The 25,201-nt window shown below is 44.0% G+C and overlaps 1 protein-coding gene across 4 annotated transcripts in view; it reads right to left on the minus strand.

Annotated features, from left to right (window-relative positions):
• IGSF21 (immunoglobin superfamily member 21) overlaps positions 1 to 25,201 on the minus strand; it is a 448,408-nt gene that overhangs the window by 75,942 nt on the left and 347,265 nt on the right. For all 4 annotated transcript variants that reach the window (XM_030222239.1, XM_030222236.1, XM_030222238.1 and 1 more), the window contains exon 5: positions 2,426 to 2,541. In XM_030222239.1, coding sequence (XP_030078099.1) covers positions 2,426 to 2,541 — 116 coding nt within the window. The remainder of the gene's footprint in view (positions 1 to 2,425; positions 2,542 to 25,201) is intronic.

Genomic DNA, 25,201 nt, shown 5'->3' on the forward strand with positions numbered 1-25,201 from the left:
AAAACCACAGGTAGACAGACTTATGTCTCTATATTTTCTTTCTTACCTGGTCTTTCTATAAAATTAGAGAAATTTTCACTGGCAAATATTTGTTTATATTTCTTTTCAGATTAGTACATGGCTCTGCTTGGATTATGGCAGTGGGCTCTTTTCTTCTTTGAACACATCTGTCATGCCCCTCACCTGTTCTCTGCATCATTCAGTGACTGCCAAGAAGGATCTATTGACTTCCTGGAATCCAGCACTTCCTTTATAGCTCTGCAAAAGGGTGCTGGCTGATGTCATCACTTCCTGTTTGGTAGTATTTAAGGAAGTTCCTGTCTCCCAGCCAGTGCCTTTGCAACAGGTCTCCTAGAGTCGTGTAGTGTGTGTTGGAGTGTTGTTCCTGTTTGTTCCCTGTTGCAGCCTGTGTGTTGTTCTAGTCCTGCTCCCGCTCCCGCCTTGCTCCAACCCTGCCTCCAAGCTCCAGCCCTGACTTCAAGCTCCTGCCCTATCTTTCAACTCAAGCTCTAACCTCAAGCTCCAGCCTTGTCTTCAGTCCAGCCTTGCCTGGGTGTCTCGCCCGCCACCAGTTGGAGCCTAGTCAGCCCTCGGGTAGGCTAGGTAGCGTCAACTTGGCTGTGGCCCAAGAGATCACCCTGAGTCATGACACATCTTCAGAGAATGGCCAACAACAAACCACAAATCAACCATTCTACACATGATTTTGGTACATTGCCAAAAAACAATCAATTCAAATATCCTGTAATTACATTGTTCTGCAAATATCAACCACTGCTCCCCTTCTGGCTATTCTCTAGAGAAGTGCATTTGTACCATTTAACTTTTCTTCTTCCCTTCCTAATACCCTCTCCACTCCTCACCACTGACCCCACTGATACCTTAAACTTGCTCACCCTCCTCAACACCATCCCACAAACGCTGCCCATGGATATCGATAGAGAACTGCTAGAGAGGGGATATAGGAGAGCACGTTCTTATCTCAACTGTGTGGTCAGGTGTCTCTGGCCTGCATTACAGTAGCGTGTTCTTATTAAGATGCTGTTTTCATACTGCACTACTTGGATGATAGTAGTATGCTCTTATCAGAATGATGTGTTCATATCGCACTTCCTGGATAACAGTATTGTGTTGTTATCCATTGTTTTATGCTGGGGATCCTGGTAAAGATGGTGTCCAGGGATTTTGTCTTGAACTGGATAAGGTCCTGTCTAGACAGCACACCCAGGGCATGAGAATAGTTATCAGAGCTGGAGTTAATCTAGTACAGAACAGCTAAGCTGATTAGAGAACCAGAACATTTCCCATCTGTGGAAAGTGCATGAGAGTGTGGAATATTTCTCTGGGACAGGAGGAGACTGAGGTATGACAGATTATTGCCCATAATTATTTGCCACTTCAGTACGTCTGTCATTTACACAATATGGTTACACTGAGTAATAAGGGAAAGATAATAGGACATAATTTGAAAGTGAATTTTAAGGAAGAGATATTTAATGGCACCAGTGATCGGGTTATGGAATCTCAAGAGCAAGTGAAATGTGGAAAAACAAAAGGTCCTATTTTAAGAAAGGTGATGTTAGTGCTTATGTGCCTGTATTAACAGGGTCTCTGAACCGGCTTCAGTAGTCAACACATTTGCTCCCAAAAAGCTGTAAATGTCCTGCATCTAGGGATCGAGATTCAGAGCGATTTAACCGGCCAGAAATGGCTCCTGTCCAGTTATCTGGCTTATGCAGGGCTCTCTGCTGATTTTCAGCACTTAACTGGTTAGTGCCACTGAAAATCACAGTCCGTGGGCAGTCGGCACTTGCGTGATTAAGGAACACACACACACACACTTTAGTGCTGATATTCTTAACAGTTTTATTAGACCGCATAATCTCAGTCTATCTTTACATGGTGTCCCTTTGGTGGTTAACTGCTGAATTTTGCATAAATTTGGCTATCCAATGCCAATGCCCGGACACAGCCTGGTATTGAATATCAAGGAATAAGGCCAGCAGTGGCTAATAAAACCGCTGGCTGAACATCTGCTCCCTAATCAATGTTTACACCTGCACATTTTACAAAATGAACATGGAATAATCCACCCCCCTCCAGCTCTGCTCAGACTAAGCACCTGAGACCACCATGCATGCAATTTTCAGAGATATTTTCCATATGTAAAACACGCTGCACATACAGAAATGTTTTACAAAATCATCCGCATTCTGCCTGTGCTTAATACCCAGTGCTGTAATTGCTCCTAAATGGGTCGATCTGACTGGTCTGTTTGGCTCCTCTAGAGTCCCAGGAAAATCCATTCACAATGTTTCTCTTCAGTAGGTTTTTCTGCTACTGCTCTGCCTTCTTTTTAGTGTGATTTGAACTAGTTTCCCTCCAGTATTTCTAGTCCACCTCATTCCACATTTGGGAGACTCACCATTGGAGCAGGTTTCCCTCCTGACACAATACAGACCAGCGTGAAGTTCTGGGCCTGGTAGCGACTGAAGGGGGCAGGTGACTCCGCTGCAATCACTGAAATGGAGGTGGGCGGAGCTGTAGAAGAAATGCACAATTAGAGAGATCAGTCTACGAGCATAGAAGAGCAGCATTTCCTGATCACTGACGCTGGGAATCCCGTCTCTATTCCAACACTGCTACATTTCAGAAAAGACAAGATCTATTCCAAATTATTCCTACAAATAATTCTGTTCTATGGTACAACAGCACATCATGGCAGATAAAAAAAACAATTAACCCGTGCCCGGTTCTCCTTTTCAGTTCTCTGTCACTTTGAGATGATCATATAATGCCTGTTCCTACACATGGCCCAACTCTCCCTCCTCCCATGAATGTTTATATCCAACATCTCGTGCTTTCCCTACAACTGCCTCCGTATCTGTCCAAAGCCCACTTCAGTTCTGTTCCACCTCTGGACTCCACCACCGATACCAAATGGCTATTCCAGGTCTTGTCATCTTCCTTTTTGATTCTTTGAAGACCCCAAAATACTCTGACACCCAGCTCCTCGTCCATCACTGGCCACCAAGTTTTTAAAATTTTTTTTATTGGAAATACTTTTACACAACAGTAAACAACCAATCAACAACAACAACAACAACAACAACAATAAGGCACCACAGATGCAGTCAAGGAGCCAACAGTCATGTGGGAATGGGCCATGTTCACTGCCAGTACCAACACAGTTAAGCAGCCAGATAAGCCCACACAAAAAGCAGTCATGACTGAGGCCACTTAGCCATGTGACTGCTGGCAGTAAATATCAGTTGGCACTAACAATGTCTGGGCTGTGGCCTGAAGTCTCTCTTTGTTCTTCCTTCCCCCGAGAGCTTACCTCCTCCTGACCCCTAGAAAGCGCAGACCCCTCCCCTCGCTCATCCACCTGTAGGCCCCTCTGTGGGCCTACCTTCATGTCCCTGGTGGTCTAGTGGTTTATCAGGGCAGAATCAAACCCCACTTGCTCCTGCCTCTGCTGGATGTGGAGATAAAATGGCTTTGGTGATCTCTAGTAGCACTTTCGTAATACTACCACTAGAGGTCAGCCTTACACATGTTAAAAAGCCATGTTAAACACTTCATGCAGCTTAGTAAACAAGCATATAAATGACCTGACCAAGAAGAACGTGAGCCTTGCTGTCTTGAGTCTGTACTTGACTCACTGAGTAGCCACTTGGACTGACACCTCTGTGATCTAATGAGAGGTTTGAGATGGTTCTCGCTGCCACTGTTTTCCTGTTTAGGTGTTTGAGAAGATATTTAAAGCAGGCAGGCAAGCAGCTTTTGGTTTCCAGTCCACATGTCCCCCCTCGTTCTAACAGGGCACCTGAAGTTAGGCGAGAATTACGTGCGTAAGTTATAGCATACGCACAGCTATGCACTTGGGCGTGTGAGCCGCACGATTAGCGGTATTTTAAACCAAAAGTAGGGATGCACCACTCAGCTTGTAAATGAAAGGACTGCCCACATGAGTGAGTCCCTTATACTGCCACATAAATGTTTGCCTGCTATTGACGTGGCTTAAGTGGTGGCCCTAAATGTCAGCTGATGGTAATATTCTATAGCAGAATACGGGCTCCCAGGTGCCGTTCTAGAATTGGAAATTAGTGCACGGAATCATGGTACCCTCTTTAAGAATTGCCCCTTTGTGCCAGAGTCACAGGGTGAGCTCCGTCTGCTCCCTCTGCCCTATTCCAGATGTTGCTGAGCCAAGCTTAAAGCACTATTTGGGCTTTCTAACACATAAAGGCTCTTGGCTGCTTTTAAAAAAAAATATACGACATGAGTGTTTTTACTTGCTCACAGCAGTGAATATATTTTGATAGACATGTTTCTCAGCCTGAGCCGGGCTGAATTGAACCCTTTATCAATAACATTTCCCTTGCAAGTGTCCCTCTGTGAGAAGAAGACAATTGTAGTTAATGTGAAAATTAAATATTGAACTGAAAAACGACAAGCACCAGCAGCTGAATTAAAAAAAAAAAGAAAGAAAAGAAACCCTCCTACACTAACAGCCCCCTAAACAACAGGCATGAGATAAATAGAGCACAAACACTGTGAAAATAATTGCTTGAAACACGGATCACAACCTCTGAGACTTCTGTTGTTTCGACACTGCCACATGCTTGAAAAACTATTGCCAATCAGCTCTTTCTTAGTTGAAGGAAAGCAGTAATCATACAACCTCATAAGAAATCCCTCTAATCTAGGGCAACTTTTAGAAAGGCCCGGAACTTCCTTCCCTCCCCCTGCATCAGAGGGAGGCAGATATGCAGGGAGGGAAGGAAGGAGAGAGAGACTGGATATCTTGAGGAGGGGAGGTAGGGAAGAAGAAAGATGCTGGACACCTTTGGAGGGGGAGGTAGAGAAGGGAATGGGAGATTCTGGACATGGTAGGGAAGAGTGTTGAGCTGCCCCATGTTTGGGGGGAGCACACAGCTGAAGGTTGACCAAGGGTTGAGATACTCTTGGGCAGAAACTAAAAAAAAACAAAAGAAGCACCAACCAGGAGCTAGGTAATGTAGGGGAAAGAGTACCACGTCCTCAGCATTCAGGAAGCCACTATCCTAAAAGAAGTGGCCATCACAGATGAAGGAGATGTGTGAAATGCACTATGCTCTCTTCTGTAGTGCTAAAGCTTAGAACTGCAAAGGGGCAGACACGTGGATGGAGCATGGGAGGGGCACAAGCGTAGTAATCGTAGTACGCTGGACGCTACGCACGAATTCTCTCTCAGCAATTACGTGATTACCGTTATTGCCGTTCTAAAATACTAGTGTAACAGGTAGTCGCGGCCACTTACACCAATGTCGATGGCTGGTAGAAATGTCTGTGACTAAATGTTACAGTCGCGCATGTAACTAACATGATTCTGCAAGGGTAGTGTGTAAATATTTGGCACGCTCTGTCCTGTCCATGCCCTTCCCATCTGCACTATAGATTTTAAAATACACGTGTAACTGTGCCCAGGTTATAGAGGACTGTCACACTAAGTGCTGAAACGGACAGGCAGTTTGCTAGAATTAGTGGGTAAATGTTTCGCAGACGTCATCAGTACAGTTACTTGCTGTACCACATAGCTGTCATGGGACTCGAAGGAAACTCCTTTCCTCCAGAGAGAACCTGGGTAATGGGTATGAAAGAGGGGAGAGGACTGGGATGAACCATCTGTTTGGGTGACCTGAGGGTGAGAGGTGCCAGATGGACTGCCCTAAGGTCCCCCCCCTCCCAAAGAAGACAACTGCAGTCATGTGCAGGGTGGTCTCTCTCGCCCTTTCAACTGGAGGCTTCTGCCTCTAACCTTTATGTCATCTACTATTTGATGGGGTTTCTGCTGCTGTAGGTTCTTGAATGGAATTGACTACATGGCAAATAGCTGGTAAAAGATGAAAAGAGACTACGCTTGCCCCTGTGAGGTTTCTTCAGTCTATGACTGTGCCCTGGAGCTTAAAGCTGTGGCAGTCGATATTCATGACAACTGACCAGAGCTCTTAGTGCACAAATCTCTTATTTACCCATTTGTGCTTTATGAATGGAGCACTGGAGGAGTGGCCTAGTGGTTAGGGTGGTGGACTTTGGTCCTGGGGAACTGAGGAACTGAGTTTGATTCCCACTTCAGGCACAGGCAGCTCCTTGTGACTCTGGGCAAGTCACTTAACCCTCCATTGCCCCACGTAAGCCGCATTGAGCCTGCCATGAGTGGGAAAGCGCAGGGTACAAATGTAACAAAAATAAAATAGATACTATTGGAGATTCTACATGGAATGTTGCTACTATTGGAGATTCTACATGGAATATTGCTACTATTTGAGATTCTACATGGAATATTGCTACTATTTGAGATTCTACATGGAATGTTGCTACTATTGGACATTCTACATGGAATGTTGCTACTATTGGAGATTCTACATGGAATATTGCTACTATTTGAGATTCTACATGGAATGTTGCTATTCCACTAGTAACATTCCATGTAGAAGGCTGCGCAGGCTTCTGTTTCTGTGAGTCTGATGTCCTGCACGTACGTGCAGGACGTCAGACTCACAGAAGCAGAAGCCTGCGCGGCCACATTGGTGAACTGCAAGGGCCGACTTCTACATGGAATGTTGCTAGTGGAATAGCAACATTCCATGTAGAATCTCAAATAGTAGCAACAGTGGAGGAGTGGCCTAGTGGTTAGGGTGGTGGTCCTTGGTCCTGGGGAACTGAGTTCGATTCCCACTTCAGGCACAGGCAGCTCCTTGTGACTCTGGGCAAGTCACTTAACCCTCCATTGCCCCATGTAAGCCGCATTGAGCCTGCCATGAGTGGGAAAGCGCGGGGTACAAATGTAACAAAAATAAAATAGATACTATTGGACATTCTACATGGAATGTTGCTACTATTGGAGATTCTACATGGAATGTTGCTATTCCACTAGCAACACTTCATGTAGAAGGCTGCGCAGGCTTCTGTTTCTGTGAGTCTGACGTCCTGCACGTACGTGCAGGACGTCAGACTCACAGAAGCAGAAGCCTGCGCAGCCACATTGGTGATCTGCAAGGGCCGACTTCTACATGGAATGTTGCTAGTGGAATAGCAACATTCCGTGTAGAATCTCAAATAGTAGCAACAGTGGAGGAGTGGCCTAGTGGTTAGGGTGGTGGACTTTGGCCCTGAGGAACTGAGTTCAATTCCCACTTCAGGCACAGGCAGCTCTTTGTGACTCTGGGCAAGTCACTTAACCCTCCATTGCCCCATGTAAGCCGCATTGAGCCTGCCATGAGTGGTAAAGTGCAGGGTACAAATGTAATAAAAAAAAAAACATTCATGAAATGATCCTTAAATGTAATATTTGGTATTACTTGTGCTGACCAAACTGCAAATAAAATACATAAATGCTAAAAGATTACTGAATCATATTTCCCATGTGTGAGCCCTTGTGCATGAGTGAATCAGTCTGCGCATACACACTTTATCAGGAAATGGTGCAAAGAGGGTTCACCTACCACCAAAATACCTGCCGTACCTGCTTCTACTACAGAAAGGCAGAGTCATAAATTTGTGTTATATGAATGTTCTAAGAAATTGAGGCTCATTTTCAAAGCACTTCGACTTACAAAGTTATATGAAGGAGCATTTTCAATGACGTCTAAACTCGACTTTGGACATTTGGCTGAAAACTTAAGTAGTGAAAATGACCAATTCCTAGATGTTGTTGTGCTTAGTACATCTTATGTTTTTGGACCATTAAAAAAAAAAAAGGTCCAAGTGAAAAACACACAAAATCAAGCAATTGGGATGTAGGAGGAGCCAGCTTTCCTGGTAGACTGACCACACAGACATCCCAGTAGAAACCCTAGGGGGCACTGCACTGGACGTCACATAAAAGAAGGTCCTAGGTACATATCTCACCATTACCCCCTTATATTGTATGTCGAGTCCTTCAAAACCACAAATATCCTGCTCTATCCAACTATACACAACTTCAATAGCCCTTATAGTAACATAGTAGATGACGGCAGAAAAAGACCTGCACGGTCCATCCAGTCTGCCCAACAAGACAACTCATGTGTGCTACTTTTGTGTATATAAGTCTGCCCAGCACTAGCCCCGCCTCCCAACCACCGGCTCTGGCATAGACCGTATAAGTCTGCCCAGCACTATCCCCGCCTCCCACCATCGGCTCTGGCACAGACCGTATAAGTCTGCCCAGCGCTATCCCTGCCTCCCAACCTCCAGTCCCGCCTCCCACCACTGGCTCTGGCACAGACCGTATGAGTCTGCCCCGCACTATCCCCGCCTCCCAACCTCCAGCCCCGCCTCCCACTACCGGCTCTGCTATCCAATCTCGGTTAAGCTCCTGAGGTGTCACCTTTATGTGGGTACAGTAGGTTTTGGAGGTTTTTGGGGGGGCTAATACTTTCCACCACAAGTGTAATAGAGTGGATTATGAGCCTGGGTCACCTTCTCTACAGTTCACTGCATTGACCACTGGGCTACTCCAGGGACCTGTTTCCTGCTCTAATAGGCCTGGCTATAACATCTGAAGGTCTGACAGAGGCTGGTATGTACTGTTTGTTTCACATCTTTGTAGGGCAGGATTGGGTCAGTGACCACTGAAGGAATAAGGGGGAGCTTTCCAAATGTTCCACACAAAAAGGCTGCCAACAAATCAAATCCAAACATTTGGAAGAAAATGTTATTAGATAAGTGATTTTGTACCATGCCTTTTTCTATCCCGTGGCACAGTTTTTTTGATAACATTATAAGATTAAGTTAAGAGGGCACCTCTGTTTGATTAATTGTTGGTTAGTGTTGGGAGACTGCTTTTTTCAGTAGCGGATTTTTCTCCCAGTTCAGGAGTTGTTTCCCAACTATTGGTTTTGCAGCCACTGCAGGGCCGCCCAGAGACTGAGCCGGGCCCGGGGCAAGGTCGCCCCTGAGCCCCCCCCCCCCGCCCCGCCCAATCGCTACTGCTGTCGCCTCCTCCTGCTCCCAGGCCGCTGGCGCCGCAGGCCCCAGTCTCCACCTGCCTACCCTCAGCTCCCTCGACAGCCCCCTCCTTCTGTCTGCCACCAGGCCCCCTGCATTAAAAAAAAAAAAGAAATGTCTAAATCAGGAGTGCAGCGTCAGTGAGCAGCGCCTCGCATCTCTGTGAAATCGACAGATCGCCTCGGGCCTTCCCTCACTGTGTCCCGCCCTCGTCTGATGTAACTTCCTATTTCCGTGAGAGCGGGGCACAGTGAGGGAAGGCCCGAGGCGATCTGCCGCTTTTACACAGACACGAAGGCGCTGTGCTGCCGATTTAGAGATTTTTTTCTAAACGCAGGGGGCTGTCGAGGGAGCTGAGGATAGGCAGGTGGAGACTGGGGACTGCGGCGCCAGCGGCCTGGAAGCAGTAGAGGGAGAGAGGGCCTGGCCTAGGGAATTTTGCCCCTCTTGCCCCTTCCGAACCACTGAGAGAAGCCCATAGGGGGTTATGTATAGTAAAGGTCTGTGAATTTCCCTGTGCAATGGCTAAGGCCACTTTTGCAGTAGCTTAGTGAAAGGAAAATAAACTTCTGTACCTGAATGTAACTCGCCTTGAGCTACTATTGAAAATGCCTGAGCTAAAATAAAAATAAAGAGAAAATAATCCTGGTGTGAACAGCCAGTCAGCGCTAGTCTCCAAGCAGTGGGAGCCTGTATGACGCAGTCTCAACACAGACAAACCATATGGCTGAAACCACCCAAGGGGGATTTGAAAATGAATCCCCAGAGCATGCTGCTCTGTTGTGTCTTTTTTGGCATGTTTTACAGCAGCAGGGGAGGGAGGTTTTTTTTCTGCTGGTAACAGCTTTTGCCCACAGAAAAAGGCTTTAAAAATTGCTTTTTCCCATGTGAGTACATATGGCAAAACCTCTAAGACTAAGCAGAAAATGTCCATTGAAGTGACTGCAAGATATCATGACATGTCTTGATAATTATTATGCAAGGTTGCAATAATATTTCCCTCCCTGTTTCATCGCTTCTTTCCTGCTTTAACATTTTCTTTTCCGCTCCAAAGCAAACTGGGTTTTTTTTTTACATTAATTGCAAGATTTAAATATTCATGGTAACAGTAAAGTAATTACAAACAATGTAATTAAACAACAAGGCAGAACAAGGTGTGTGGCAACGGGAGATAAGGTTTGCCTTGGGGGTAGTTCAGCTCTCCGCCATTGGCGACCGCTGGAGTATGTTATCTGTTCACAGCACAACCCCTACAGTGCCTTTCTGCAGCTAGAAAAAAGGGTAACCCACGGAATACAGTGGAGAGAGAGGCATTGTACTAGAAGCTTCTGGAAGCCCTTTCTTTTGGAAAGCTGTCATTTATATACAGAATGTATATATTTTGCTTGCTTCTGTTAATATGAAAATAGTAAATGCGATACAGCACTTTAACCAGGATGTACAGTGTTTATAGCACTGTACGAAAGCTCTTTGGACCTCCTGACAAATAAGTCTGAGGAGATTTATGATCTGGAAGGACCAGGGTTTAAGATGCAGAAGCAAGTTCAAAAAGGTGGGAATTTATGGGGTTCTTCAATAAGAGAGAGAGAGACAGAGCAGGACAAAGTTCCGGGCATTTGGTTTAGGCAGGTGCAAGGCCGCTGTTAGACATCCAGGGGACCGGGGCAGAAATTTGCAAAGGGGCTCCAAAGCTTTCCAAACAGGCTGTGCTGCCTTCAGTTTTGGGCAGGCTTGGGGGAACAGCGCAAATGTCATGTTTGTACCCCTCTAAGGCCATAGGAAGTTGGCAAAGGAGGGGTAAGGCAAAGATATGAACAGCTCACATGGAGGTAATGAGGAAGGACATGGAGGGACTAAATAAAGCGGTGAGAAAGGCAAGGACAAATCAAACTCAGGTATAAGGTATCACATACCATGTAGAATGAGTTTATCTTGTTGGGCAGACTGGATGGACTGTTCAGGTCTTTATCTGCCGTCATTTACTATATGTTACTCTTTGGGGTTCTACATGGAATGTTGCTACTAATTGGGATTCCGGAATCTTGTAACTCTAGAGGATTCCAGAATCTTCAGAACGTTTAGTCCAAGAACAGTGCTGGGCAGACTTCTACGGTTTGTGCCCTGAGAATGGCAAGGACCAATCAAACTCGGCTATAAAGTATCACATACCATGTAAAATGAGTTTATCTTGTTGGGCAGACTGGATGGACTGTTCAGATCTTTATCTGCCGTCATTTACTATGTTACAATGGTGAAGAGCTGCAGATTTTCAGTTTACACCCATCCAAAGTAACATTGAGGAAAATTCACACATAACTTGCATTTCCAGCATTAATGTTTCCATTAGCATTAAAAAAAGATTAGCACGTGAGCCGTGATCACCACCTATTTTGTAGGTGATCAGGGTTGTGTGCAATTCACATGCTAATCAGTTCGATCCCCAAACATATCCATCTGCTCCTGACTGCCATCATGTGGTCCCACCACATGAACCTTATGTGGTTCCCACCACATAAACCTTTTCCTACCACTACTTAACCTTGTATTTGTAACTATTTACTCCGGAGTTTACCAACACCTCTCCGGCAACATGTAAGCCACATTGAGCCTGCAAATAGGTGGGAAAATGTGGGATACAAATGCAATAAATAAATAAATAAAATGACCTGAAACCTGTATCCATGCATTTGCCTACCCCTTTAGCCTTCCTCTCATACCCCTTTAGCCTTCTTCTCACATCCTTCTGCGTCCATCACGTGCAAACCTCAATTCTGGGAGTTGTTTGCGTCCTCTGTGCTTAGTTCCTACAAATTCTCTTTAGCCTCTGAAGGGCACAGGGCAAGAAATATTCAGGTTTTACAAAGAGCATCTGTCTTAAGAAGAAATAGTTATGAGATATTTCCCAAACAGAAAATCTGTGTGAAGGAAGAGTCGCTCTAGATGTTACATTGACTCCGTTCTGCTCTAGTGCCTGCAGAAAAGCTTTCACCAACCCTCAGAGGCTCATAGAAAGGGTAAGTTGGCTTTCGTAGCTCCCAGCGAGGCTTCATAACTTGCCTACTTCTGCTTTAAAACTTGCACCTGGTACAAGTGCAACTGCCCTTCTGTGAGGACTTTGTAATGCAGACAGATTTGATTTTCCTCCTGTGACCACCTTCTCCAAATGCAGCTGATAATGCACACGCAACAGTCGCATACAAATTAATGCATGTAACTAGTCTTCACATTTTTCCCTCTGTGTTTTGCTCATTTACATTCTTGACACCTCTCCTTTCCTGTGTTGTGAAAATTTGAAAAGCAGTACGAAATGTTTGCGTCTGCATGATTTGGACTAATTTGATGTCTGCATAGCATGAACCTTCCCTGATGCCTGTACAGGATTCTCTCTGACTTCCTTGTTATCATGATTAGTGATTAATGATTGTACTTTTCTGTTTTACCCATAGATTCCCATGTGCATGAGCTGCAAAAGGCCCTTTGAGCATATTTGAATTAGTAATTAAATTGTGAGAAAATTATTTTTTTTGGCTGATTTCACTAGTTGTAGAGCGCTTATTCTCAACAATGCTTCCATCGACCGTCTGTCTGTCCACATTTCTGTCTGCATGTTGGACTTTGGAAACAATTGCATGGACTTGACTGAAAGTCCTCAGGGGTTCAAACTGCTGCAAACTTACAACTGCAAGATAACTTTTACTCTCATCCCCGTACTCACTTTAGGTTGGAGGAAGGGGAACCGAACTGTGTGTCATGTTTCTAGCACTTTCCAATGTGTTGCTTCTTGCCTCTCAGTACCTGAGCATGCTCAGTGTGTCTTCTCTGCCCAGGCCCAGAGGTCTGGGATATTTTCACCTGTGACTGATACAGCTGTAGCCAAACATCTTCAAAGCTTACGTTCCTCAGATGTAGCTTAGGTAGGACCCTTTTTCAGTTTTGTCACAATGTATAAATGCTTTTTTTGCCATTAATTATAGCTTATTAAAAGTTACTATACCGCCAAACTGAACTCAGAACAAAGCAGTTTACAAATCTAAAATATAGTAAGAACGGAACTCCATAAATCAAAGGAAAAAGGGTACATACACACCATAAATTAAACAAAATATAATAAGGTTCCTGATGAACTCAAAGAGGCCGTTATTACTCCTATTCTGAAGGAGAGGGGGAAAAAAAAAGCTGAGAATAGATATTCTAGCTTTCATCTCATTTCTAATTTGTCTTTATTGACTAAGGTGCTTGAGATGATAGTTCTTGAACAACTCACAGATTTTGTTGAGAAAAAAACAATTACTGCATAAAACCCAGTCAGGTTATAGACATCATCCCAGTAACAAGTCCCTTTTGTGCTCAATAGTGGATGATGTGCTACTGATGGCGGATCAAGGTTATGATACCTCGTGGTTTCAGCTTGATTTGAGCACTGCATTCGATACCGATTGCCAGATGAAATTGCTCAGGTTGATGTATAAGGTGAGGATTCATTCCACTGTACTGAAGTGGTTTGAGTCATATCTTAATAACCGATCTCAGGTTGTTTGTTGGAATCAGACGTTATCTCCCCCTAAGGAACCGAGGCGTTCCTTGCTTTCACCTCTACTTTTCAATTTATATCTTGCAACACTGGCAGAGCTTTTGGACAGCTGGAATTATATATATTTTTCCAGATGAAACTCAACTACTTGTCTTTGTACAAGATAATCAGTCTCAAGTGATGTCTGATTTGAATTGTACATTGATAATGCTGGAAAACTGGTTGCGAGACCAGGAGTTGATTCAAAATGTTGATAAATCTGTTGCCATGTGGCTATCTCAGAAATCCAAACCACTTGTTACTCAGCCAATGATGCAGGGTAAATTGATTCCTCTCAAAGATGAAATTATTACTCTGGGATTTCATTACGATAATGCTCTGAAGTTTGATAGACATATTAGTAGCATTGTAAGATCATGCTATTTACAGCTGATTCATCAATTTAAACCTTTTTTGATTCAGTCCAATCTAGTCAAAAATCTACATACACTTGCAAGTAGCAGATTCGATTACTGCAATTCGCTGTTTCATGGTTTGACAGAAATAAGTCTCAAGAGACTGTAGTTAATTCAGAATACGGCTGCACGATTGAGAGCCAATGGCAAGAAATTTGACCACATTACTCCTACACAGCTTCTGGTCTCTGCTAGGATCTCTTTCAAACTTTAATGCCTGGTTTTGAAGGCTTTTCGTATGGGCGAACCACAATATCTTTCTGAAAAACTGGCTTCTCAAGAATGTTCATGATCTTCACAGCATTGTTTGTTGCAACTTCCATCTTTAAAGACAGTCAAAGTGTCATCGACTAGGAACCAGGCCTTTAGTTTCAAAATACCTTTGTTGATTTTTAATTGCATCCTCTTCTGGGCTTTTATTGTGAATATTAATAGAGGGGGATTTAATTTCGGTTGTCTTATCTGTTTATGGTATTATGCTTTTCTTTTTATTTGTTATTGTAAACCACTTTAAAACTTGTGTGTAAGGCGGTATATCAAATTATGAATTCAAATCAAATCAAACTTGACACTGAGACTTGGTAATATTGTGAAGAAACCCGCATGACAAAGTGGAGCTGAATGAAAATCTACACAAAAGAGGTTTGCTTGCTTTCCCCAGCATGCATGCAGACTCAGCTGTATTTGAAGGTAGGATCTGATTATTTTTATTTGCTGAAGACACTCATATCTTTCTACTAGAAATTTTTCTAACTCCTGAATATGGATGAATCAAAGTCATTCCTCTTATCTACAAATAAAATTGCATTTTTTCAAGTACTAATATGTTTTGCATAAACTGATTGTACCGGTAATCCTTCTGACAGTAAATAACGATTATATCCCTTTCCACATAACTATTCATGGCTCGCAGTGACTTGCTTTCTGCAGAACTGTATTTCTCGGTGAGACTTATCAGGTTCTCTTTGGACGTTGATGGGCAAAGGCATCAAGTTATCAACTTTCCCCAGAAAGAGGGAACTTGTGGCAAAGAAGAATTTGTGCTGGCACAACTCAAAAGCACTCTGAGCCTCACAAGGGTTTGCTTGTATCAAATCCCAGACAGAGCTGGATGCAGTGAGTGAGTGCCAGGCTTCGTTAAAACAAAACATAATGGAGTCTTGCACGTCTACGACACAAATTGCAAGCATGGAAAGATGCTTTTATCATATCAAAGCCTTCGCTCTCTAGGAAGCAAGAATCCACAGTCTCCCTGGATAGCTTTGGCGTGAGCAGGGAACATAAAAAAAAATAGACCTCAATTTCATAAGCAGGAGAGTGACAGATACTTCCCTGAGCTACAGGATGGATAGTAGAAGGGAGGGGTTTGAGATGCAATTAGCACAGCTTTCAGACTGAATTGCCTGCGGAGGAGGTACAGCAGCTGCACGGCAAAGGTCTTTTGCTATCAATAGTTCAGTTTGTTTCACAGGGATCCGTGTGAGAACATTTAGCCGTACTGAGTGTGTTAAAACCAATGTGTTGGGCAATAACATCTCAGGAAGTCAAAAGACATTAGTTATGTAAAGGAAGAAACAGAGAAATTGACGAACTACATAATAAATCAAAGAAAAACAAAACTGGAAAATAAGCTGATACCATTTTACTGGACTAACAAACATTTTGTCACTGGCTTTCAGAAGGCACGACTTCCTTCTTTGGGTCAGGTCAGGTCAGCATGAGTCAAACGAAAACAATATCAGAATAAATAAGTGAAACATAAAAGCATTCAATGACAGACTCAAGGGGAAAAGGGGGGAGGAGGGAGAGATGGATGGGTGATCAGAAGGTGAGAAAGCAGAAGAACATGTTATGCTTTATAACGTGATAGCAAAGCCCGATTTAAACAGAAGCTACAAGGACGTCAATGACGTTGCATGCATATGGCGCTGTAGCCTGTGCAAGATAATTAGTTTTAGATGCTCTCGCCTTCATATGCTAATTAACTAATGCATGAAAAATCTGTCTGTGAAGAAAGAGTAACATTTTGCTATATATAGGGGGACCCGAAAAGATCAGTTCTACTCACTGGGTGTGCGCTTTCTATACAAGAGCGTTTAGCGCTGGATTCTGGGCACCAGACTTACCCTGCTGAAACCCGGTGTAAATCCCAGGCCCAACTTGGACACAGAAACCCAATATTCTATAACACTGCGCACAATGTTATGGAACGCCAATGATCCGCACATGCCCCTCTCATGGCCACATCCCCTTTTGAGCTGTGCACTAAGGCATATAGGGTCTTAGTCTATAAAGGTTATGCTCCTAAATTTATGGACCTAAATCAGGAGCACGCTCTATGTTCCAAAATAGATTATGCTCATAATTTAAAAGTATAAATTAGGGGCATACATTTTAGGAGCATAAACTTTATAGAGTAAGGGCCAGAGTATGCAAATCCTAATTGGTGCAAATTAATTAATGTTGTAAAGGGGGGGGGGGGGTCCACTTCCTCCTCTTGTGTGGAGCCAGCAAGCCTGTGGGGCTCCCAGGGTTCCCGGACAGAATGCTGCTGATACTGGGACTCGGGGCCAAAGTATTTTATTATCAAGGCAATTTCATACTAAAAATCATAATATATTCTTCAAAAGAAAAAAGGTACAGTCCTCATAAGATAATCTTCAAAAGTAAAAAAGGTACAGTCCAGGTCCCCAATTCCCTCAGCAAACGCTCAGGTCTTCTATTAGGGCATTAACTTTCCCTTCCCCCTCCTTCAGAAGGGTTTAGTAAGAGTTCAGCACACTTCCAATATAGCACAACAGTTCAGAACAGTCTTTGCACATCAAACCAATTCCACAAATCACCTGCCTTTTTACAGCACAGAGGGAACCCTGTAAGGAGCAGGGTTGGCAGTTTCTCCCACCTCTCAGCACCACGCCCGGTGTGGCCTCCTCCACTGCCTTCAAGTGCTGGGCAGGGCAACCTTTGAATTCTTCCACTCCATGGTAGTTGGCTCCTCTCCCTTAGGCAGCTCTAGCGGTAGGCTACTTCCTTCCTCTACATACTCCATGGAATCTCTCTCTCCATTCATCTCCCCTCTCTCCTGGTGACTGAGAGCCTCCAGGAAATCTGCTCTCCCCTTCTCACAGCTGGGGGGAATTATATACTGATGGTGAAGCCAGGGAAACTGAGCTTCCTCCTTCCCTCGCCCTCTAGTGGGGAAGGGAGTAACAGGCTCACCCTGCCTCGAGCCATTGCTCCCCCTGCTGGGACTGGGAACCCATTCCATCTTTTTAGGACTACTCTCCTCACTCATTCTTGCAAGGACTTCTGGGACCCGTAGTTCTGGGCTCAACTGCTTCACTGGGGAATCTCTGGGGCTTGCCTTGTCACAATATCAATAATCGATGGTTAGTGTCCAGTTACTGAGTGTTAACTGCTTTTTAGCACATCTCGGAAACACACCCAGACCTGGGCACCATAATCCAGGGGATACTGCTGAATGGGCACAGCTACCAGTATACACTGTACATGCCACAAGGGGGGCAGGGCATAGTGATTTTACACATGTGCAGGGTAATTTTATTACTTGTCATGTGAGAGACAGATAAGAAGCCTATTTGGTAAAAACACACAGGTACTATGGGACCATTTCACTGAGCTGCATTAGACGTTAATGCACGCCTAATGCAGCTTAAAACGGTGTACCATGGGATGTGCTCAGGAGTGGATGCACTAACTGTGTGCCACAAAATATCCCTCGTGGCGGTGAGCGTTTTGTTGACCGCCGTCAGTGTTAGTCCCGGATATTCAGGCTTCAGCATCGAAGGAGTCAGTTAAGTCAATATTCAGTCCTTGAGCGCATAAGCCAAACCGCTTAAAGATAGGACCTGCTATTTATGCAGCCTGATTTAAGTGTTTTACTTGTGCGGCGAGGGACCGACTCTGCTCCTGGAACGCTCATGAGTTAGTCAGTTTAGAATTTGGGACCAACAGATCTTTTGCAGTGAAGATATTACTACTACTACTACTTAGCATTTCTATAGCGCTGCCAGGGTTACGCAGCGCTGTACAAGTTTAGACAAGGGGAAGGACAGTCCCTGCTCTAGAGAGCTTACAATCTAAAGGTAATAAGCTATGTAGTCAGTGTAGGTATCTGGAATGGGGAAGGTGGTTAGGCGCCAAAAGCAAGGGAGAAGAAATGGGCCTTGAGTAAGGACTTGAAAATGGGCAGGGAGGGTGCACGGCGTATGGGCTCAGGAAGTCTGTTCCAGGCATAAGGTGAGGCGAGGCAGAAGGGGCGGAGTCTGGAGTTAGCGGTGGTGGAGAAGGGTACAGATAGGAGTGATTTGTCCTGAGAGCGGAGGTTACGGGTGGGAACATACGGGGAGAGGAGGGTAGAGAGGTAATGGGGGGCTACAGATTGAGTGCACTTGAATGTCAATAGGAGAAGCTTGAATTGTATACGGTAGTGGATCGGGAGCCAGTGAAGCGACTTGAGGAGAGGGGTGATATGAGAGTATCGGTTCACGCGGTAGATAAGACGTGCGGCGGAGTTTTGGACAGATTGAAGGGGGGATAGGTGGCTAAGTGGGAGGCCAGCGAGGAGAAGGTTGCAATAGTCAAGACGAGAGGTAACGAGTGAGTGGATGAGAGTTCGGGTGGTCTGTTCAGAAAGGAATGGGCAAATTTTGCTAATATTATAGAGGAAGAAGATATCTGGATAAGTGCTGCTGAAAATAACCGGATAGCTGCGAACAATTGATCTAATCGGTTGGCAGCATGGGCATAGTTTATTTATTTATTATTACACTTGTATCCCGCGCTTTCCCACTCAAAGCAGGTTCAACGCGGCTTACATAGTAAAAGGAATACAGAATAATATTAGAAGCTAAACTACAAAAACTTCAGAGTTGATATTCAGCTGGTGACGATGAATGTTTTTTTAGCCCAGATATTCAATGTTTGGTCATTTCATGTGGGGGGGGGGGGGGGGGGGGGGGGGGGGGGGGGGGGGGGGTGGCTTGCCTTATTAGCATATTCATTTCCATATATACATATTCATTATAGTTCTTCAAAAAACACACACACGCCCCAGACTAAAACACTGAATATGAAACCAGTATATCAAAGCAATGAAGTCTTTTTTTTGGTTTTTTTTTTTTTTTTTACTGAAATGAGCCAGCACCAAGGGAAATTTCTCTCCTTAGGCCGCTCACATTCACACAAATTAGCGAGGGGAGAGTGCACTTTCCCTAGGCCTGACACAGCACTATCTCTGTTCACTTTCTCCAAATCCCAGCTCTTTCTCCTTCCTTATCATCAACTCTCCATATCATGCCACATAGATAGAAAAAATACCCCCCCCCCCCCCCCAAACACCAATATAACTGCTACTGTGAAACTGGAACAATTTAGACTGCTACACATTCCTACACAGCCACTACATGCTAGCAAAATCCTTCAGCTAAGTTGCACCTGCAGAACATGGACAGACCCCTCACATGATACAAAATAGGGAAAAAATGGAGAGTAGTGGACGGATCTTTGGTGGCCATTTCCGGCCGGTTAAATCATTTTAAACATTGGTCGGTCTATTTTTTTTGAGGGGGCCTGTTGGGAGCAGAAAGCGGATGCTCCCCCCTTAATCAGGGCATCTACATTACCTCACAGTAATTGCTTAGTGAACGCATAGTTCGTGAGTCCTTATTGCTTATGAAATGGGAGATGGTAAGGGCTCCTTGCATGGTACATTTTTTTTAATGGCAATATTAGTGCATGACCATTAATACAAAAAGAAAAAAAATACAATAAGGCCATGTTAATGGCTGTGGTAAAAATGGTCTTGTCACATGGGAAAAACCCGCATATGGCTACTTTTTATCGTAGCTTAGTAAAAATGCTCCTGTGTGTGTTTATAACCAGCAGAAATCACAGCTACATTAAAGCCACAGACATTTATATCGCTTGGTAGCAGGTGTAAATATTAGCAAATGGAAGTGTAAGGGTATTCACCTTGTGGACTTTTATGTACATCAAATGAAAAAGCTTTTATATAAAACTTTCTCCTAAATAGTATTTCTTTTATTTATTGAATACTACTACTACTACTACTACTATTTAGCATTTCTATAGTGCTACAAGGCGTACGCAGCGCTGCACAAACATAGAAGAAAGACAGTCCCTGCTCAAAGAGCTTACAATCTAATAGACAAAAAATAAATAAAGTAAGCAAATCAAATCAATTAATGTGAACGGGAAGGAAGAGAGGAGGGTAGGTGGAGGCGAGTGGTTACAAGTGGTTACGAGTCAAAAGCTCATTAAGCAGATTCTGTAATGCAGTGCGTCTAACTTCTAATGTGCACCAGTGGCGTAGCCCAGGGTGGGCTTGGGTGGGCCTCTATGAATCACCTACTTTTCTTACAAACCCAAGGCAAACAAAAATAAAAACATAAAATAATCCATTAAAACAAAATATAAAATAATTTGCATGCCACCTTTACATATTTAAAATATCTCCTCAGCGGTCTAAAAATTCACAGCATCAGTGTGGCATGGAGGGGCATAATCGAAAGGGATACCCAAGTTTTCCTGGGGACATCCTCGCAGGACGGCTCCAGCAAGGGGCGGGGAAACCCGTATTATTGAAACAAGATGGGCGTCCATCTTTTGTTTCGATAATAAGGTCGGGGACACCCAAATCAGCAAATTTAGGTCGACCTTAGAGATGGTCGTCTCCAGCAGAGATGGTCGTCCCCAGGACTTGGTCGTGTCTGATTTTCAGCAATAATAATGGAAAGCGAGGACGCCCATCTCAGAAACGACCAAATCCAAGTCATTTGGTTGTGGGAGGAGCCAGCATTCGTAGTGCACTGGTCCCCCTCACATGCCAGGACACCAACCGGGTACCCTAGGGGGCACTGCAGTGGACTTCACAAATTGCTTCCAGGTACATAGCTCTCTTATGTTCAGCCAGATGCACTAACTGAATGGAAAAAGCCCTTCCCTTACCGATTCAGAAAGGAATGGGCATGCATGAAGGAAATGAGCTGCTCACTGTTAGCTCATTTGCACACAATTTCCTTCCTAAGGAGGGGAAGCCAGTGCAGAGCAGCCAAGCATTATGTGTGGCTGCTCTGCGCATGCCAAAGACGGCTTCATGCATGCAGACAAGTTGCGTGTATAATAGCCGTCTACAACCTTAAATAAATTGCCATCTACAAACTTAGAAAAACACAAGTTCAGGTGAAAATGTCCAAGTGCTGGTCAGGGATGTCATTTTCTTTTTTTAGAGTATGGGTGAAGGACATCCTTTGCTATGCCTCTGTGACAGCAGTTGAAGACGTTCAAAATGTGGATGTTTCTGTGAGAAGGATGTCCATGCCTTTGCTATGCCTCCAACATCCTCGTTATTTATTTGGATTTTGGATCACAAGTAGCAGCAGTGGGATTTGAACCAGCCACCTCTGGATTTCAAGACCAGTGCACTAACCACTAGGCCACTCCTCCATGCCACTCCCTGGAAATTTGGCTGTCCCTGTGGGGGGGGGGGGGGGGGGGCAGTTCAGGACATCCAACATGTTTGAAAAAAGGATGTCCACGCCTTCTCTATGCCTCCCCTGACACACACATACCTCCCTGCATACTGCTGCGATGGACCTGAGTATGACATTTCAGGCTAGCAAAAAAAGTTTTTAAAGTTGTTTTTTTCAGGGTGGGAGGGGGTTAGTGACCACTGGGGGAGTCAGGGGAGGTCATCCCTGATTCCCTCCTGTGGTCATCTGGTCAGTTCGGGCACCTTTTTGAGGCTTGGTCGTAAGAAAAAATGGTCCAAGTAAAGTCGCCCAAGTGCTCCTCAGGGATGCCCTTCTTTTTTCCATTATCGCTCAAGGATGCCCATCTGTTAGGCACGCCTCAGTCCCGCCTTCGCTACGCCTCTGCCCCCCCCCCCCCCCCGGGAACTTTGGTCATCCCCGCAATGGGAAGCAGTTGGGGACACCCAAAATCGGCTTTCGATTATGCCGATTTGGGCGACCCTGAGAGAAGGACGCCCATCTCCCGATTTGTGTCGAAAGATGGGTGCCCTTCTCTTTCGAAAATAAGCCTGATACTCTATTTATAAACTGGTTTAAGGCATTGTTTTGATTATCACTGCTGTCCTTGATAGCTTCCAGGACTTGGGAGGGCTAAGATCAGAATCTAGTCAAGCACAGGGTTTCAAAAATAAGCCAAGAATTTGTGGATGAGACTGAAAAGCCATTGAATGTGGGACCTGCTACTCAACCACAGTGGAATCATGTCGATCTAATGACCACTGCCAAAACTGTAAGATTAAAGGGGGAAATTATCAACTGTTAAAATGGGTTATTTTACTACAATGTCGTGCTGTTCTAGCACAGGGTTTCAGTGCATAAAATGGAATCTGTGCTAAAATAATCCATCTTAATGGTAGCCCACATTGATAACTTCCCTCCTTAAGAAAAAACAAAACAAACCCTGTCCTTGTTGTGATTTGCCCATCCAAAGGCCACTGCTAGCATTCTGAGTCTTGATCTAGAACAGAATCTGGGAGATGAGGACTTCCTTGAAGGCAACATTAATAAGAATATTGGGTGTGCCATGTTGGGTCAGTGTGTGAGTTGAATATTTCTCCAGAATAATTCATCAACCTATTTTAGTTAAAGTGAAAATACAATTTTTGATGAGCTGAGTTTGAAAAAGGGAGGGAGAACCTTGTTGAAGAAAGCGTTCCTTGCAAAGGAATGTATACTGTTCCATTGGAGAATTCGGGATTTGCCTACAATGACACAGTGGAAAAATGAGTTATACCTGTCTTAAAACTTGAAAGAATAGATGTTAAAAGAAGTCATGGTGGACCTTTCATCAGACCTGGTCTGACTTGGTCTCCGGTTTGGGAAGCTTTACCCGAAAGTGTATGTAGTTTATTCTTAAATTCGTAATACTGAGCACTTGGGTTTGAGAGGGTAATGGGTTGCATGGGGGAGGGGGAGACTAGATAGAGGGAGATTTTATATTTAAAATCATTCCATAATACCATGATTGCAGTGAAGGAACAACACTAGAAATCATGGGCTGTGAAGGAAGAAATGAGGGAAGAATATAGTAAGGGGAGGGTAAGGGGAGAGGAAATTTATTTTATTTTATTTAAAAATTTCTATTCTGCCTACAACTAGGCAGATTACAAATCAACATACACAATAAAATCAAGCACAACATTCAAAAGTAGATCAAAACTTGACCCTCCTAAACAATTCCTCCTAATTCTTCTAAAGGACCACATATGATATATAGGATATGAATGTTTTGGTGTTTCATACTGTGAATTTATGTGAGTGTATCATGGTAGTGCATTACTGTTTTCCTTTGACTGTATGTGGTGTAATAAAATGTCATGCTTAATAAAACATGAATCGTATGCAAAAACAGTATAGTGCTCTAACACAGAACCCAAATGGAGACTTCCACAACTTGGGAACAACATGCTGTTTAGTCTGACCATAGTGGTAAGTTAATGGAAATACTAGGAGCCAATCAGAATGCAGACCCCTACCATATAAAGGATGTTACAGGAGTTCAGTGTGTCCAGGGCTACGGAAGGAAGTACCAGGTAAAAATCTGCCACAGAAGGATAATGCTTCAGTTGCCAAGCAAGACGTTTCAGCAATTCCAGATTTTGCAGAGGATTTCTGAGGGTGACAAAGGGACTGCAGAGGGTAGCAGATGGTGTGGACTGGCAGACTAGATAAGCTGTATATCTGTTCTCATTTTTCTGTTTCTATGAATCCATCTTAGCACCTAAATTCCACATCTTCAGCAATAAAATGAATTCAAGATCACCACATTGAATAAACTAAGGTTCTCCTGACAAAGGCATCCATCCTACTGACTCATAGGAAGTCTGTCTTTTTTTACATTGAGAGCAAAATGGTACACAGATACCCAGACTCATGAACATGTAACAGTCACATGTCATCCACATAAGTTCAGACCTGAACTCCTAGAGATCCCAGGAAAACTGTCAGGGGGGCGCACATAATTGTCAATTAAACAGCCAATAGGGCAGAACCCTGTGAAATGCCAGACTGCAATGCTCGCCCGGAAGAAGAGACCCCAGTAGCTGCCTCCCAATGAAATTGGTCCCAATGATTCCTACCTTGGACAGATAAGACACAAGCAGAGACCAAGAAAATGTGACAGAAAAATGCAGACAGTATCCAAATTGTATCGAGCAACGACCAGCCACATTTGTTCGTTACACAATATGAAGTTCAGTGTTGACGTAAGCATTAGCTGTGAATCTGAGAGACTGAAATCATTTCTAACATATTCTGGCACAGAGGCCAGGTTTGTTCCTGTCATAGGAACAAACATGGACATTAACCTGAGAAATACCTGAATGTGCACAGCAATGACCCTTCCTTTGGTTCCTTCATGAGATAAGATCCGTGTTTGTTCTCAGGGTCCCTTTTTTATGTTTTGTACTGGAGATTGTTGGTTAGATTTTATTGTGTTAGGTGCTCTGGAAAGTGGGTCATAAATGTTTAAAAATAAATAAGGAAAAGACAGCAATACAAATATTCCACTGGGTTCTAGAACACCGATATAAGTCCTATTGGGAAATAGAACAGGCTGTACTCCTACAGATCCCTTCGCAGAACCTACATACAAACAGAATGCTACACCCTGGTCACACTCAGAACACAGACCTTCACAAAATGCAAAAGAATTTAGTTTCTTATATACAACCTGCAAGCCATCAAAGTGGTGGACACTCAAGGACAGTACGTATTTTTCTGTTCCTGGATGGCTCACAATCTCTGTCTTAGTCAGTGGAGGGTTAAGTGACTTGCATAAGATCACAAACAGCTGCAGTGTGATTTCAACCGGGCTTCCCTGGTTCTTAGCCTGTTGCTCTAAACCAGGAGTGGCCAACCCGGGTTTTCAGGGTTTGTCCAATGAATTTGCATGAGATCTGTATGGATGCAATGGAGGCAGTGCATGCAAATAGATCTCATGCATATTGATTGGGGAAATCCTGAAAACCCAACTGGATTGCGGCCCTCGAGGACACAGGTTGTCCACCCCCGCTCTAGCCATTAGGCAGTCTCTCATTCATGTACCGTTTCCTCTCTACTCCTGATTTACCTTCTCTCTGGCATTCTTTCTTTTTCTTTTTCCCTTTGCCTCTCTATTCTATCCCTCATTCTGCCTCACTTTATGCTCTAGTTTTCCCTTTCTC

The sequence above is a fragment of the Microcaecilia unicolor genome, chromosome 13 (assembly GCF_901765095.1).
Source record: "Microcaecilia unicolor chromosome 13, aMicUni1.1, whole genome shotgun sequence".
Classification (NCBI taxonomy): domain Eukaryota; kingdom Metazoa; phylum Chordata; class Amphibia; order Gymnophiona; family Siphonopidae; genus Microcaecilia; species Microcaecilia unicolor.